General features: G+C 37.3%; 10 protein-coding genes across 15 annotated transcripts in view; 4 read left to right on the top strand and 6 right to left on the bottom strand.

Annotated features, from left to right (window-relative positions):
- The window catches only part of LOC111190407 (uncharacterized), a 305136-nt gene extending 295799 nt beyond the window's left edge, over positions 1–9337 (bottom strand). Inside the window, exon 1 of the mRNA XM_049477669.1 lies at positions 8854–9337. The gene's annotated coding sequence lies outside the window, so the exon portion shown is untranslated. The remainder of the gene's footprint in view (positions 1–8853) is intronic.
- Positions 1–14658, bottom strand: part of LOC125801280 (zinc finger protein 239-like) — a 316465-nt gene that overhangs the window by 75760 nt on the left and 226047 nt on the right. The gene's annotated exons all lie outside the window — the stretch shown is intronic.
- Positions 1–14658, top strand: part of LOC125801206 (zinc finger protein 585A-like) — a 308944-nt gene that overhangs the window by 69239 nt on the left and 225047 nt on the right. The window lies entirely within an intron of this gene.
- The window catches only part of LOC111190034 (zinc finger protein 239-like), a 250622-nt gene that overhangs the window by 19537 nt on the left and 216427 nt on the right, over positions 1–14658 (bottom strand). The gene's annotated exons all lie outside the window — the stretch shown is intronic.
- Positions 1–14658, bottom strand: part of LOC125801461 (gastrula zinc finger protein XlCGF49.1-like) — a 256787-nt gene that overhangs the window by 49468 nt on the left and 192661 nt on the right. The window lies entirely within an intron of this gene.
- LOC125801199 (zinc finger protein 271-like) overlaps positions 1–14658 on the bottom strand; it is an 883173-nt gene that overhangs the window by 716125 nt on the left and 152390 nt on the right. The gene's annotated exons all lie outside the window — the stretch shown is intronic.
- The window catches only part of LOC125801195 (zinc finger protein 585A-like), a 357158-nt gene that overhangs the window by 265356 nt on the left and 77144 nt on the right, over positions 1–14658 (top strand). The window lies entirely within an intron of this gene.
- The window catches only part of LOC125801239 (zinc finger protein 484-like), a 241143-nt gene that overhangs the window by 149341 nt on the left and 77144 nt on the right, over positions 1–14658 (top strand). The gene's annotated exons all lie outside the window — the stretch shown is intronic.
- LOC125801558 (zinc finger protein 585A-like) overlaps positions 1–14658 on the top strand; it is a 198612-nt gene that overhangs the window by 149341 nt on the left and 34613 nt on the right. The window lies entirely within an intron of this gene.
- Positions 5431–14658, bottom strand: part of LOC125801215 (uncharacterized) — a 236099-nt gene continuing 226871 nt past the window's right edge. The window contains exons 2-7 of the mRNA XM_049477582.1: positions 7139–7293; positions 6905–6998; positions 6201–6801; positions 5945–6119; positions 5618–5841; positions 5431–5518 (exon numbers count right to left, since the gene is read on the bottom strand). Coding sequence (XP_049333539.1) covers positions 5487–5518; positions 5618–5841; positions 5945–6119; positions 6201–6801; positions 6905–6998; positions 7139–7263 — 1251 coding nt within the window. The 5' untranslated portion in view covers positions 7264–7293 and the 3' untranslated portion in view covers positions 5431–5486. The remainder of the gene's footprint in view (positions 5519–5617; positions 5842–5944; positions 6120–6200; positions 6802–6904; positions 6999–7138; positions 7294–14658) is intronic.

The following is a 14658-nucleotide window of genomic DNA, read 5'->3' as shown; positions in this document are numbered from 1 at the left end:
GGACAGTTTGGTCAGTAAAACAGCAACTATGGACAATAATACCTGAGCTTCACTGGGAAGACTACAGCTCCTCCGCGCTCTCTGACCATATATCTATCATGCTGGTCCCCACATACCATCCCCCGCTGCGACGCTCCAAACCCACACAGAAGACCATTACTGTGTGGCCCAGTGACGGAGACGCTGTGCTGCAGGACTGCTTCGACTGCACCTCCTCTCTGAATGTCTGACTCGTTGTTCTTGCTGATGAGGCCAACTACAGTTGTGTCGTCAGCGAACTTGACGATGTGGTATGAGCTGTACTTTACAGTACAGTCATGAGTCAGCAGAGTGAACAGCAGTGGACTGAGCACACAGCCCTGGGGGTCGCAGGTGCTCAGTATGGTGGTGCTGGAGGTGTTGTTTCCAATCCTGACTGATTGTGGTCTCTCAGTCAGGAAGTCTAAAACCCAGTTACAGAGGGAGGAGCTCAGGCCCAGCAAGTTCAGTTTTCCGATCAGGTGCTGAGGGATTGTGGTGTTGAATGCTGAACTGAAGTCGATGAACAGCATTCGAACATAGCAGTCTTTGTTTTCCAGGTGGATGAGAGCCAGGTGGAGCGCAGTAGACATGGCATCATCTGTTGACCTGTTTGGACGATGCGCAAACTGCAGAGGGTCCAGTGAGGAGGTCATTGAAACTGGACAGCAAGCTGTTAACTGGAGTCTCCAGACGTAATCATATTGATCAATTCTGTTCAATCACATGTCAATTGCATAAATGTATAACTGCTTGGATAAAGTCTGAAGGGTTCTCTCTCTTCCTCGACTGGCTTTAGTTTATTTATCTCTTTTTCTCTTTATTTCTCTCTGGGTTGTGAATGTGTTGATCTATCAAGATTTTAGTACAATATGTGTTGACTCGATGATGTACTTTGTCTTTTCTAATATATATCCATTGGCGTAGAAACAGGTGGTTTTGTCCGCCCCCAAAAATGATATCGTTTCACTCAGATCAGCTGTACTTTTTATGAGGAGACAGACCGGACCAATCACGGAGCCGGTTCAGGTATTAAGTCCCGCCTCTCAGTAGAAACAGCCAATCAGCTTGCCGGCGCGCGGCGGAAGTGTGCGTTGGGGAAGCCCCTCCCCCTCACTGTGAGATTTAGCAGCGAGATTGGGACACGCAGCCGCTTCAGCTGATCTTAAAACAGATCTGGATATACGGAGATTTTTCTAAAAGAAAGGTAACGGTAGGCTAACCACTTAGACTGTGATTATGTTTCTGATAGCTGGTTAAAAACACACGTCTCTGAATCAGCACACAGATCAAAACCCACTGTGATTAATAAACTGCAGCTGTGTTAGTGAGTTACCTTAACTTTGGAATGAGCTAGATTGGGAGTCAAGGTTAAAGAAAAAAACAGCTATATATGTAATGTTCAACTTGACCTGTACCTGATCAGCTAATCACTATTTCACTATTAATTTAGGATTACAGGACTTACTCTAAGCTATAATGAACGAAAATACATTTAGCTAACTAGTTATCTAGAAGCTGGATGTAGTGGATAGCCAGAATGTAGTACAGTACTTTATGTTAGTAGTTTAAAGCAGTTTCTTAACCCTGATCACTGCCCTTAAAATTGTGTGTTTTCCAGCGGATTTATCTGATCAGCATGTAAATAACACAAGCAGATTTACATGAAAAGGGGGTACTATTTCAACAAGATGCTGGAGCAAACGGCAAGTGTCTGCCAGCCAAGCACACTGAAACTTAAAGTCATGCATGCACGCAAGTGTGTGGTATGTCACTGATGTCACCGCGCTGACTCCAGCAGGGAGTTTTCCACGGTAACTGTAACGTGGAGTAACATGTTTAGGTTGTAAAATCACCTTATAATAATAATTTACTTTTAATTAGTCATTAATTAGTAATTTCCACAAATGTTGTTGTAGGAAACTGTAGGGTGGGCTTGGGTTCATATTGGCAAATGTGAAATCAAGCCCGCTCCTACGCCCTTTTATATATCTATTCGTTTTTGTTCCTTTTATCTATATCTTTAATGCTGAAACTATTTTTTCCAGTAAACTTTAATATATTTTAAATTCTAAGCTCTGACTCATTGGTCATCTTATCATGTTCTGGGATTTCTCACATTCGAGTTTTATGTAAGTCATGCTGTGGCAAATTATCCTACAGTTTATTAAATCATTAATAATTAAACATTTATGATTGACTGCATCTGTTGACTACATGATAAGCTGAGAGATCCAGTGTTCTGTCGAGTTGTGCTACCCTTTTGTGTATATTTAAAGGTAAAAATACAAAAGTAGCACTAACTCTCAGGTCCATAACTGAGAAAATCAGACCGGCTGTTTCTGTACTGACACCTTTTCCCAAGATCTTCTTGAAGTAAATGGAAGGTTGTGCGTTTTTTTGCAAAACTTTGTACATGAATCCATCCTCCACCACAACAAAACTCTGCCAATGTCCAGAGACTAAATTAGCATCAGCGTGACCAAACACACTGCTCCAAAGAATCTCTAGAGAGGACGATACCCATTTAAGAATCTCTTGCAGGTTTGCCGGGTCACACCCAAGTGAATCCAAAATGAATGGATTCATATGAAACAATTAAAAACAGCTAATTAGATGTAGAAAAATGTAATTTTACAAAATACTTTCCAAAATCAATGGAATGCCCTGGCCATGTGGATAGTTGCTATTTTTAATTCATCATTCACCCCCATTGATTGTGGCCTTCTTAATTAGCAGCAATTGTGTCCCCATTTTAAACTGTCTGGGTGGAAACAACGCCACGCATCTCTACCAAGCAATTAAAAAAATTATATTTAGATAATTTTATATTATTTTTTATTATGTTATATTTAATCAGTGCTAAGTGTTACATAGACAGAACAATAACAGCAAAATAGCCCCACTTATTTCCAAAACAGTTTAATATTATGGTTTGTTCTTCCAATGAATCAACAAATAACATTTTTGCATATGGATTGTTGAATCATGGGTAATACCATAAATTACGGGAAACATGTTTGTGTCACGTCTGTCTATAGGCAATTTTGTTCCTTCCACACTGAGCTCCAACGGAGGTTTGCAGTCTAACAACTACACTACCCAGAACGCATCACACTCTGACATCACACACACACACCTACTCACGTGGTATTTAAGGACGCTTCACCTTCACACAAGTTCCGCATATTGCCTGGTTTCTACCACTTTACAAAGCATTTTCTACTCTGTGTTTGTTTTTTCGTGTATGACCTTGCTCTTTGTTTTTTCGACGCCGATTTCTGCCTGTACCTCTGATTGTGGATTTACTGCGTTTGACCTGGACTGTTTAACGTTTCCGATAATTGGATTTTCTTTGATGCTGGCTTCCTCGTGTTTGAACTCTGGACTGTTTATGGTATATGGTTATTCGTATGTGGATTCTGTTTACTGGTGATCTGATTTGTTTTGTACAACTACCCTTTTCTCTGCCCAGTGATTTAATAAACAACCCATTTTAACTGTATCCGCAAGTGTCTGTATTCGGTGCACACCATGACAGTTTGTGTTCTTTTCTTTACACAGAATGTTTTCACGGCTGCCGACGCCCTACAAGAAGGTGTCTCCCATCCGGGTGAAGTGCATAACCAAAGTCCTGGTGCCCCGGGCAGAGGGTTGGCAGGTGGTGGATGGCGCGGTTGTAGCTACTGCAACTAAGTAAGTGGCTACGTGTGCGCTCTCTGATGGGCAACAATGTATTGTCGCCCATCTGAAAAATGGATTGTTCATTAATTGATGGACAGTCCTACATTATTAAGAATTTCAATCTAACTACTCGCTATGGGGAGATGAAGCTATTCTTCACCTCTTCTACTGTAGTTTAAATCTGCAAGTCTTCCTGTGACCACTGACTTAGAGGCATGGTGCGACCGCGCTGTCTGCTACCTCTCCGTTAAGTTTGAGGAGCCAGGGAATGGTGAACAGTTCTACACAGTGGAGGGCAACATCATTAGAGTAAGTCCCATATGTTAGTGACAGTGCGACAATACTTAAATCTGTGGACAATAATTCAATACTTTAAAATCACTGATTGTCTCCAATAATGTTTTTGTAATTTTTAAAGGAATATACGTTTATAAAATATTGGCCTGGAGTTCTAAGTTCTAAGCAAGGATCCTCCAACTAAAAATATTCTTAAGTTGCATTTAGTATTTACAGTATCTGTTACTGACTGTATGCTAGAACTGCAACATTTCTGTCTTTTTGCTCAGCAAAAACTAAAACTGACCTAATGAAAATACTACAATTGTAATTTTAAACTAGATAAATTACACTGAGTAATAATGAATAGTAATGAGTAATTCATTATTCCACTAATTTTCTGTTGTGTTTTTTATGTTTTAGTTGAGTGCAACTAAATTAAAAACAACGAAAGATGGGTCTGTGCCGGTGCAGGACATCTCATTGCAGTGTGCAGACCAACAGTATGATGTCACTCTGTGGAGGGAGTCGGCCACAGAGGGAATCCGATTGGGTCAACAAATTATCCTCAGGCACCTTAAGATGAAGGTGCAGGAGGGTAAATTTAACTCAACCTCCCAAACTACAGTCAAGGTAATTTTTATATTATTTTTGTTGTTCTTGTCATTATTATTAACTGTCTGTGTTTTTGTTGTGTAGAAGGGGACATTATTATAATTATTATTATTATTATTATTATTATTATTATTATTATTATTATTTGTGGGTAGCACCCAAGGCAGTGACCAGGGTTAAAAAAAAAACTGCTTTAAACTACCGACAAAATATTTTACTAAATTCTGGCTATCCACTACACCCATCTTCTAGCTAACTAGTTGTTTTGTTCATTATAGCTGACAGTAGGTCCTGCAATCCTAAATTAATGAACACAATTTGAAAAAGAAAAAGTGATTAGCTGATCAGGTACACCTGGGCAAGCTGAACATTACATATATATATATATATTTTTTTTTTTCCTTAAACCCTGACACCCTATCTGTCTAATTCCTAAATTAAGCTGACTAACTCACAAGCTGTATTTTATTAAGTGCACTGAGGATTTGATCTGTGCGTTTTGATTCAGAGACGAGTCTTTTTAACCAGCTATCAGAAACAAGCTCATCACAGTTTACATTGTTAGCTCTGTTACCTTTCTTTTAGAAAAATCTCTGTATATCCAGATTAGTTTTAATATCAGCTGCTGCTAAAACTCACAGCGAGGGGGAGTGTTTCCCCCCACCAGCAGACTCTCCTCCGAGCTCCGCAAAACAAGTAAGCTAATTGCCTCTTTCTCCTGAGAGGCGGAACTTTCTCCCTGAACCAGCTCCATGATTGGCATTTAGAGATTCACAGCCATACATCTGATCTGAGATCTGATCTGGGAATCCACCTGTTTCAAATATTATCCCCCCCGGTTCCTACGCCAATGTTATTGGTTAGAGTAAAAATTTTAAAGCATATTTCTAACATTACGCAGTTCTTTCGGCATTATTTCTCGAACCTGAAAAATAAAGCACACACACAGAAAAAGATAAATAATTGCTAAATTGTTTAGATAAAGAATAAAAATAAAAAATTAAGTAAATCAGTATATACTTACTTTTGTTCTCCTTTCTAAACTTTTGACTATGTAGAGTGACATCCTTCTGTAGATCCTTCAGGCACGCCTTTATCTGTGCATGGATCCTTTGGAAGTCCCTCACACTGAGTTTTGTTTGGGTTGCAGGCAGGTTGTTTAGGAATTTGACGAACTTGTGGATGTTTACTAGATTAATTCTTATGGTCGTGGGTTTCATTCTGTCTGTTTTAAGAACCTCCACCCACCTGTAAACAATAGAACATAGAACAAAATACAAACACAAACAAAGTGTTAATTTAAAAAAAAACATAGTTGGATAACTGGATAAGTATAATTTTTAATACTTACTCTGCAATCTTCGTTGAGTCGGCTAAAAAGGAAAAGTCCCCCTTCAGGAGCTTGCCCTCTCCTGCAAACAAAAGAAACCTGCGGACGTGGCTCCGGCAGGTATTGCCGTTGTCTTTCACTTTGCTTGAAGGATTGGCCCCGACACAGAAGACAAAAAAGTCTTGTAGGACTTGTTCTGCAAAACATAATGTTTACATGAATAAAATTGGAAAACATTTTTGCCTTTAATATGAAAAATGATAATAGATGCACGTACCATATTTTGGGGCATGCTCTGTTTCAAAATCATCCTTTCTGGAAAATTTATTTCGGAGCTTCTTTTGGGGGCTTGCCATGTAGAGCTGCACCAGCCTGGAAAGCTCCTGGCTTTTATGCTGGCAGTCCTGCCTGGGGCATTCTCCCTTACCCAAACCCAGACGTGCCTTGAGCTCCTGATTTTCTCTCAGGAGCCGCTGGCAGTCTGTGTTTGAGCAGTTGGGTGTGAGGTCCTGGGTGGTCTCCGCCGGCGCTGGCTCTGGTTTGACATCTGTGGACATTCCAGGTGTTTCAGTGTCGGTTGGGATGTCTATGGACGTCCCCAGGACTTCCGCTTTCAGGCGGGAATTCCCCAGAAGTCCCAGGCATCCCGCTTGCAAACGGGAGGTCCGTTGATGTCCCTGGCTGCAGGCTGGGTCCGCCGATGTCTCTGGTGCGTCGGGGGGTGGTCGGGTCCATCGGTCATCCTGGGTGGTCTGCCTGCCGCCCAAATCCAGCACGCTGACCATCAGCACTTGGGGATGGGTTTCCCTCAGTTTTCCTAGCTGTTCCAAGATGTATTGATTTTTGCACCTTGTGACAATGCTCTTAGCTTCATCGGACTATTAAAGACATAAACAAAAAAGAAACATTAGCTAATAAATATTATTACTGAAAGTATTACTAACATCTTGTAATAAAAAGCGAACAATTTGTTTCACATACCGTTTTATCAATGTGGCATTCTGCGTAATGCCTGTCGAGCCTTTTAACCGTTTTCCCGCATTGAGGCTCCTCACATCGGAACAATCCCTTCACGCTAAATATTAATAATATATTTTAGTTTATGCAATTCTATATAAAAAATATGTTTAAATAAAAAAAAAAAACATTTTTTACAAGTAGTCGAGTATTAAGTATAAAAGTTGCGATTCTGTTATGTTTATAAGTAGTAATTACCGTCCGCTGGAGAGGCTCAGGAGCAGGGCCTTCTCTTTGGGATTCGCCACGTTGTGGAATCCCGTCAGGTGCTTAGGAAGATTCGAGTATGTGACATGGCAAACAGGGCACTGCTGGTGCCTCATTGTGTCCTCTAACCAAAAATGTGCCGATTTCTGGAAAGAAGGTGGATTAAGCGTTATAAGCTAATTCTCGTTTTTTAAGGAATAACGGGGAGCAGTTGAGCCATTAGCTGTGCCTCGCTAATCCTCCTTCTGCTCTCTGATATCACGTTCGCTTTTGCGCAATAACAATATTTTTTTAAAATATACAGTACAGGCCAAAAGTTTGGACACACCTTCTCATTCAATGAGTTTTCTTTATTTTCTATTTACATTGTAGATTCTTACTGAAAGCATCAATACTATGAATGAACACATGTGGAGTTTTGTAGTTTAACAAAAAATTAGCTGAACCTCCACAGTCACCGGACCTGAACCCAATCAGATAATTTGGGGTGAGCTGGACCACAGAGTGAAGGCAAAGGAGTAACAAGTGCTAAACACCTCTGGGAACTCCTTCCTTCAAGACTGTTGGAAAACCATTTCAGGTGACCACCTCTTGAAGCTCATTGAGAGAATGCAAAGAGTGTGTGTAGCACTTTAGACAGGAACGTGTGACACATGTACACTAAGGTTACACAAATTAACAATATGGACCATAATAATGGACCAGTTAGGTTCGTTCTGGGAGCAAAGTACATGAAATAAATGTGACCAGGGATGTGGCAAGTTATAAAATGTATTAAATGTTATTAAAAATGCAGTAGTCACAAAGTACAATTTTCCCCAGAAAAAAAAAAATCTTAATGACCAAACCACAGGTAAATGTTCACTTTCAGTTCCAACTTTAACCTTTCAGTGAAAGTATCAATCAAACCTAAACACCCATTTCTTTTTTTCCCTAGATTTATTTATTTAACCTTGGTAAGTATTAACTATTACTATTAATTACAGACTATTTACAGTTATTTTATTAACTAACTAATTATTTATTTCTTCTTTTCTAGGTTCCCTTTCATTATTACACTTATTTTATGAGTCTAGTGTTAGAGTTAGAAATGTATTACCTATTTAAGAATCCTTCAGATTAAATATTTAGATCAATTAAACCAAAAACACACATTTAACTGTTACAAAAGAACAATAACAATCAATAAATCAAATGTCAAAATAAATACGTCAGTAACCAATAAACTTTTCCCTTCTTTTCACAGATCTCAAATCTTCAAATAAAATACATTTTACTTCCCATGTTCTGTTATATCAAAAGTTCAGTCCACTCAATAATCAAGAAAATAAACTGACCTGTTTAAGTTACATGAAAACAGTGTCTGAGTAACTCATATCATCTCTACTGTTCACACAATCACATTCACATGTCTGTGGCTTAGCAATAGCTTTACATTCAGCAGCATTATTACAAAAACAATACCCAAATACTCTGAATACAGTTTAATAAGTGCTATTTTCCTCACAGTTGTTCATACACATTAATACAGCTTCTCCCACAGATTATTTAGCTGTATTAGCTTAGCTGTTTGTAATGCACTCAACGGCATTAGCTTAGCACAGTGAGTGGCGTTAGCCGCTAGGCTAATTAGCGCTATTTTACAGCTCTATTTACTCTTGGCTATTTCAGTCTAAAAACACACTTTTCTGTGTTTTAACACTCACCGAATCTCTCCCGGTGTTCTTACACCATATTTTAGACGCAGTTTGAAGCAGAGTTCTCCGTCCACCTTCAGGTTCCCCAGGGCTAAACAGGAGCGTTTGGGCAGCTCACAGTCAGAGAACTTTCCTCCCTTACTCCACACGGTAGATCCACAGGTTCAGCAGCGGCACTCAGCTCTTTACTGATTGTTTCTGATTAAAAACGCTGAGTTCTGGAGATTTCTAGTGTTAGTGTTCTTAATATTACGAGCTGAAACAGTCTGTTCAGAAGCTCTCTCTCCATCTCCGTCTCAGAGAAGTTTTTCTGAGTTAACACAACCAGAGTTAACGCCCACTTTCCAAAACATGACCCGCCTCCGTCTCTTACAGGAATATAATTGGCTGCTATTTTGTGCGTTGGACCCTCTGAGAATTCTGATTGGCCGCTTTCAGCGCGCTGAACTCTCTAAAGAAGTCTGATTGGCCGCTTTTTAGAGCCAATTTTATTTCTTTTGTGAAATAAATTCAAACGAAGAGTTTTTGTCTTGACTGTTTTTTAATACTATTTCAGAATAAATAAAAATGATAATTTTGGAAAAATTATCTACTTTATCAGTATTGCAAAAAATCACTTTGGTGAACAAAGACATGTATGTGAATATATTCCCTAACTCCCTAACCATTAGAATTACGTTAGAAAAAAAATCATCATTTGGTGCACCTAGTCGACCTGAACAACCTAACAGTACTTTGGTCAACGTGTGACTTACAGGTCTTCTTAAAGTACCAAAAAAAACACATAAGTTCCTAACCATAGGGTAAGTTATTTTATTCAAACTACTATTAGTTTAATTAGGGCGACTAGGCGGAATAAATGACACATTTTATGACTGTCTAAGACCTTTGGTTACGGAGTTCTCATATGTGTTTATGGTTATATTTTCTTTGCATTTACCTTCTTGATGTCCTGAAGGTTCTTGAAAAGGAGATCGTACTGCAGCAGATCTTGTTTGTTGTTCACCTTGTCTAAAGTCTTTCTATTTATGTATTCTGAAAACTTTCCATAAATTGAGGTCATTCACAACTACTGCCTATAAAATCACTATCTGACATCACAATGGACCATCCTGATTTCTGTATAGAAGGGTACTTCTCACTTGTAAAAGCATTTGAAAATCCATATGCAAATATCAGTTTAAATTAAACTGTAAAATAAAAATGATTTCTTTAAGAATTGCTTTGTATATAGGATGGTGAATATTTTTAAAACTTTTCCAAAATTAGTTCAGCAAGCATTCTCATTCTACTACAAAATATTAGCAAATTTTTTTTTTTTTTTTTGGTCACAGTTAAGTAAGAAGTTACTGATGTTGAGACTATTTGGGCCAGATTATATCTGGTTCTGTTTAGAAATTTAAGACAAACACCTCTGGTTGCTTGAGTCACTTAAACACGTTATTCGACACAAATATCCATTAGAACTAAGAAATCTTCAGGATTCTTTCAATATGTAAGAGTGTTTTACACCAAGAAACCCTATGTTAACAAATTATTCCTAATATGCTTAGTTCTATTGGTATATGATATTATAATGAAATCATGTATTTCATATTTAATTTAAAATTGAATAATAATCTTTGATTGCTTAAAAAGCTTTCCCTTAATTGATCAATAGTACCATTTAGACTACCCCAAAGAGAAGCACTTACTCCTTGTATTAAATAATCAATGCTTCACTTTGTGATGGTCACCATGGATATTCAAACAATTTTGTACTGAAAAAAAGTTAACACTGGTCAAAACTGGACTGAGACGATAGGGAAAGTTAGGCAACGTTTGGGGTTTTGGGCACTAAGACAGTTGATGATGGAAGGAAAAAATGTAATTATAAAAGCTGTAATTTTACTATTGCTTTTATTGTGTTCTGATTTTAGTCCACCAAGATGTTTTCTTTCAGGTCCAGATTGAGCCATCTTTTATTTCCATAAAACACGCACATACACACACAAAACAACGACAATGTTGTAAAAAAAAAATAAAATACATGTACCTATGTCATTTTTAGAAATTATGTTTTTTATCAAAGTAAATGTGTGTTGTTAAAATATATGTTTATCATGTATTTTATTTTACATTATTTTATTTATTTTATTTTTAATGGAGCTTAAAGGAATACATGGGGAAGGGGAAATCACGTTTTAAAAGGAAATGTGTTGGGATTAGTCTTGATTTTATGTGTGTACTGGTTTTAAAAACAAGTAATTTTTATGATGTTCCCTTGGTTTTAAATAGCTATGAATGTATGTATGGTGACATTTGTTTTACTTACTAAAAAAAAGCTTACTAATAAAGGGCTTTCTGAAAAGATTGTGCTGTTTATATCTGCATCTTCTTGGGGAATGCATGGATCAGTAAGTTATTCAGTCACTGCATGTCAAGCTATAAAAGACTGTAAAATTATTCTCTCTTGTAATACACATTTATAGAATAAATCTGCTTATTGAGAAATTAAAGATTTAAGTAACAGTAAAATTACTTTATTTTATTTTATAAGTGATGTAATTGGACATTTTCCTGCTGTATATTGCTTGAATAATTCTAACATAACATAATTACACTGCTATGTAAATGCATTATTTTATAGATTTTGTTACATTTTCGGAATGTTTACTAACAGAAAAAAAACATGTATTGTAGTACAGTAGTACTCTGTAAAATTACAGAGAAAATATACAAGGAAACGCTCTAATCTTACAGGAAGTCATTTAACATATTTTATAAAAAGGAGCAAGGAGCATCCATTTCAGAATCTGCTACTAGCTTCTCAAACCACCAGAGAAACCGGACTCTCTGAAATATATACAAATGTGTAAAAAGTATTAAACATTTATGAACTATTATTTAGCTTAATTGTTCCATTTGTAACTCATTTTTTCGTACTGAAAATTGTACTCGTTTTCTCAACACAGAATAACATCAGCTTTTTCAGCACCGCAGAGATAATTATTAAAGCGTTTAAACAGCAGTTTTAATCATTTTAAAATGAGCTGTGTGTAACTCCAGCATCAGTAGCAGTAATGCTAGTAAATCTACTGAATAAAAAACATTAGTTTTAGAAAATGGAAATGTAGGGGTACGTTTTCTTTCCTATTTTAGTGAAATACTTTGTTCTACGTTGTAAAATTAAAGGAAAACTCCAGAGAAGTAGTTATACAGTGTTTTAAATGAGAGTTTAGCTGTTTAGCTCCATTCAGCTCCATGCACTGAGGACTCCCTCGCGGGCTCCCTCTAGCGGTGAGAGATACCCCTCGCTGCAGAACCACAAGTCCAGGGGGTGGGGCTGGATCTGATCCAAGGGGTGGAGCCTGACCTCCTGACCACCCATATCTTCTTTTCATTGGTTTTAAGTCATCGCATTTCAATTCGTCGTTAAACTTAACACGTGTCGCTTACGTTTCCCGACCAGGACTTTTATCTTATCAAATAAATCCTGGAAAATGTTATTTGCTACGTAGCACATTTAAATCACACAATACAGATTTAAAAGAAGGAACATGTCTGTGATTACAAACATAATAAAATGCTGTACATTTCCTATATAAATATTAACTATTTCATTTTTTATCTTTAATAAAAAGGGCCTAAAGATAAAATAAAAAATAAATAATTAAAATAAAGGATGCCAATGAGTGTCTTATCTACCAGCTACCATGTTCATTTATTATTACAGATATTAATACACAATCAAAATGGCGAACAAAAAACAGAGTTCTATAAAAAGAGTGTAACGATGTATAATTTTCCAAAGAGCTTGGAAAAATGCCAGTACACTGAGAGTATAGAATGAGGATGTTGTTACTGCCAGATTGTTATTTATATTTTTTCTTTCTCCTCTTCCCCGTTCGTGATTGTTTACTTGACTCCGAAAGGCGAGTGAGTAAAACCCGATGGGGAAGAGTCCGATCTGCTTCAGACCAATGAAAACACGACGTAGGAAGAGTTGGATCAGATCCAGCCCCACCCCCTGGACTTGTGGTTCTGCAGCGAGGGGTACTTGAGCGGTGATGGGTATAATGTGATATAGCGGGGGAGGGGGCGGTGCTCTACATAACCCGGATGAGGCTGAGCTTCCGGAGTCTGTAGCTGGAGCGCCGGAGGAAGAGCAGAATCAGCTGAACCTCAGAAGGTATGGAGAAGTTTCTCTCTCTCTCTCTCTCTCTCTCTCTCTCTCTCTCTCTCTCTCTCTCTCTCTCTCTCTCTCTCTCTCTCTATTTCTTTCTTTATTTCAAAGGCAAATAAGAGATGAGTAATCTACACAGATTTCTCTCCTGAAAACTGTTTATTTGGGTGTTTAAAGCGCTTCTGTTTATTTACAGTAAGCTTAGATTTACAGGTTTTTTCAGCACTGAGGCAGGAGCATTAGCATTAGCAACATTAGCTTGTAAAATGACCCAGTTTTGTTACCAATACCACACCTAACAACTAAAGTTAATTATAAAGGAAAGGATTAACCATTGCAGACAGCTTGTACATTATCCTACCATTTAGACTATATAACAACAACTCATCACAAATTTAATGTGTTTAAGACATTCAGGCTGCTAATAGTATTTTATTGTTTGGAATTGCCTGCTAGCTTAGCTTAGTTATCTAGATAGCATTGGCTAGGTTAGCTAAAGATGGCTAGAACCTTAATTTACCTTCAAAAACCCCTCTATACAGTTGCTGTATGCTTTTAACCAAAATGCTCTTTTTATTCGATGAAGCTGCAGTTTTTCTGGTTTAAAAGCACAATAACATTCACATTGCTTATCCAATGTTCCTTTTTTTTTAAATATATATTTAAGGGATTTTAAAGAGTGTGTATCAATGTTAGATAATATGTTGGAAAATAATGAACTGTTATCAAGAACTGTAAAAACTCAGGTTTGTCAAGCACTGATTTGGATAACTTTGTCTTTGATTATTATTTGTGGTAACTTGTCCAATTTAATGTAAAATGTAAATGTTTTGTCTATGTCCTTATAATTTTAGCTTTTTGTGCTTCAGGTCAGAACATCTCATTCTAACTGAAATATTAAAAAACTAATAAAATATAAAAAATAATTGACCACTATTGACAAAACTTGTAAATAATAAACAAATTGCACTGTGTGACTGGCAGCCAGGCTACATTCTAAATAGTTTAATATAGAAAGTAAAGGATGGAGATATACTGCAAGTCAGAAAATACAAAGATGAAGATATTTATAAGAGAAAATCAGACACCTTTATTAGAGCAGTTTAACATATTTAATAATGGTAAAAAAGGTCAATATATTAGAGTGGTATAAGTATGGATTAATGTATTATAGTGTAAAGTGAAATACTAATGTAGTAGTTAAACATTGTATTCAGTACTGGACAGCAACCGTGTTTCTGCTACATAAATTTTGTAGCTGCAGTCAAGCTACAACTACATATTATAATGTCTATGGATTAAGGCCCCGTCCACCCAAACCAGGATATTTTTTAAAAACGGAGAGGGGAAGCGATTAATTGCCCATACGAGCTGCGAATGAGCAGTCGGACGCGACCAGGGATTTCTGACATGCCAGAAATTTTGGTCGCTTGTCTCACAGTGTGAGCTGTTTTGCGGGCCGATTTCTTAACGTCACGACCTGTTTTCCCAAAAATCTGCACAGTAACTATAAATTATTATTAGTCATATTTATTTCTGTCAGTTATAAGGATTTATATTTATGTTTGGTACACAGACTTATAGCTTAATATAGCAGACACAGGCATTCTGCTGTTTAAGAATTTCAACAGATGCTTATTCTCAGTCAA

The sequence above is a fragment of the Astyanax mexicanus genome, chromosome 4, assembly GCF_023375975.1.
Source record: "Astyanax mexicanus isolate ESR-SI-001 chromosome 4, AstMex3_surface, whole genome shotgun sequence".
In the NCBI taxonomy this organism is placed as follows: domain Eukaryota; kingdom Metazoa; phylum Chordata; class Actinopteri; order Characiformes; family Acestrorhamphidae; genus Astyanax; species Astyanax mexicanus.
This window is presented reverse-complemented; position numbering and strand designations above follow the sequence as displayed.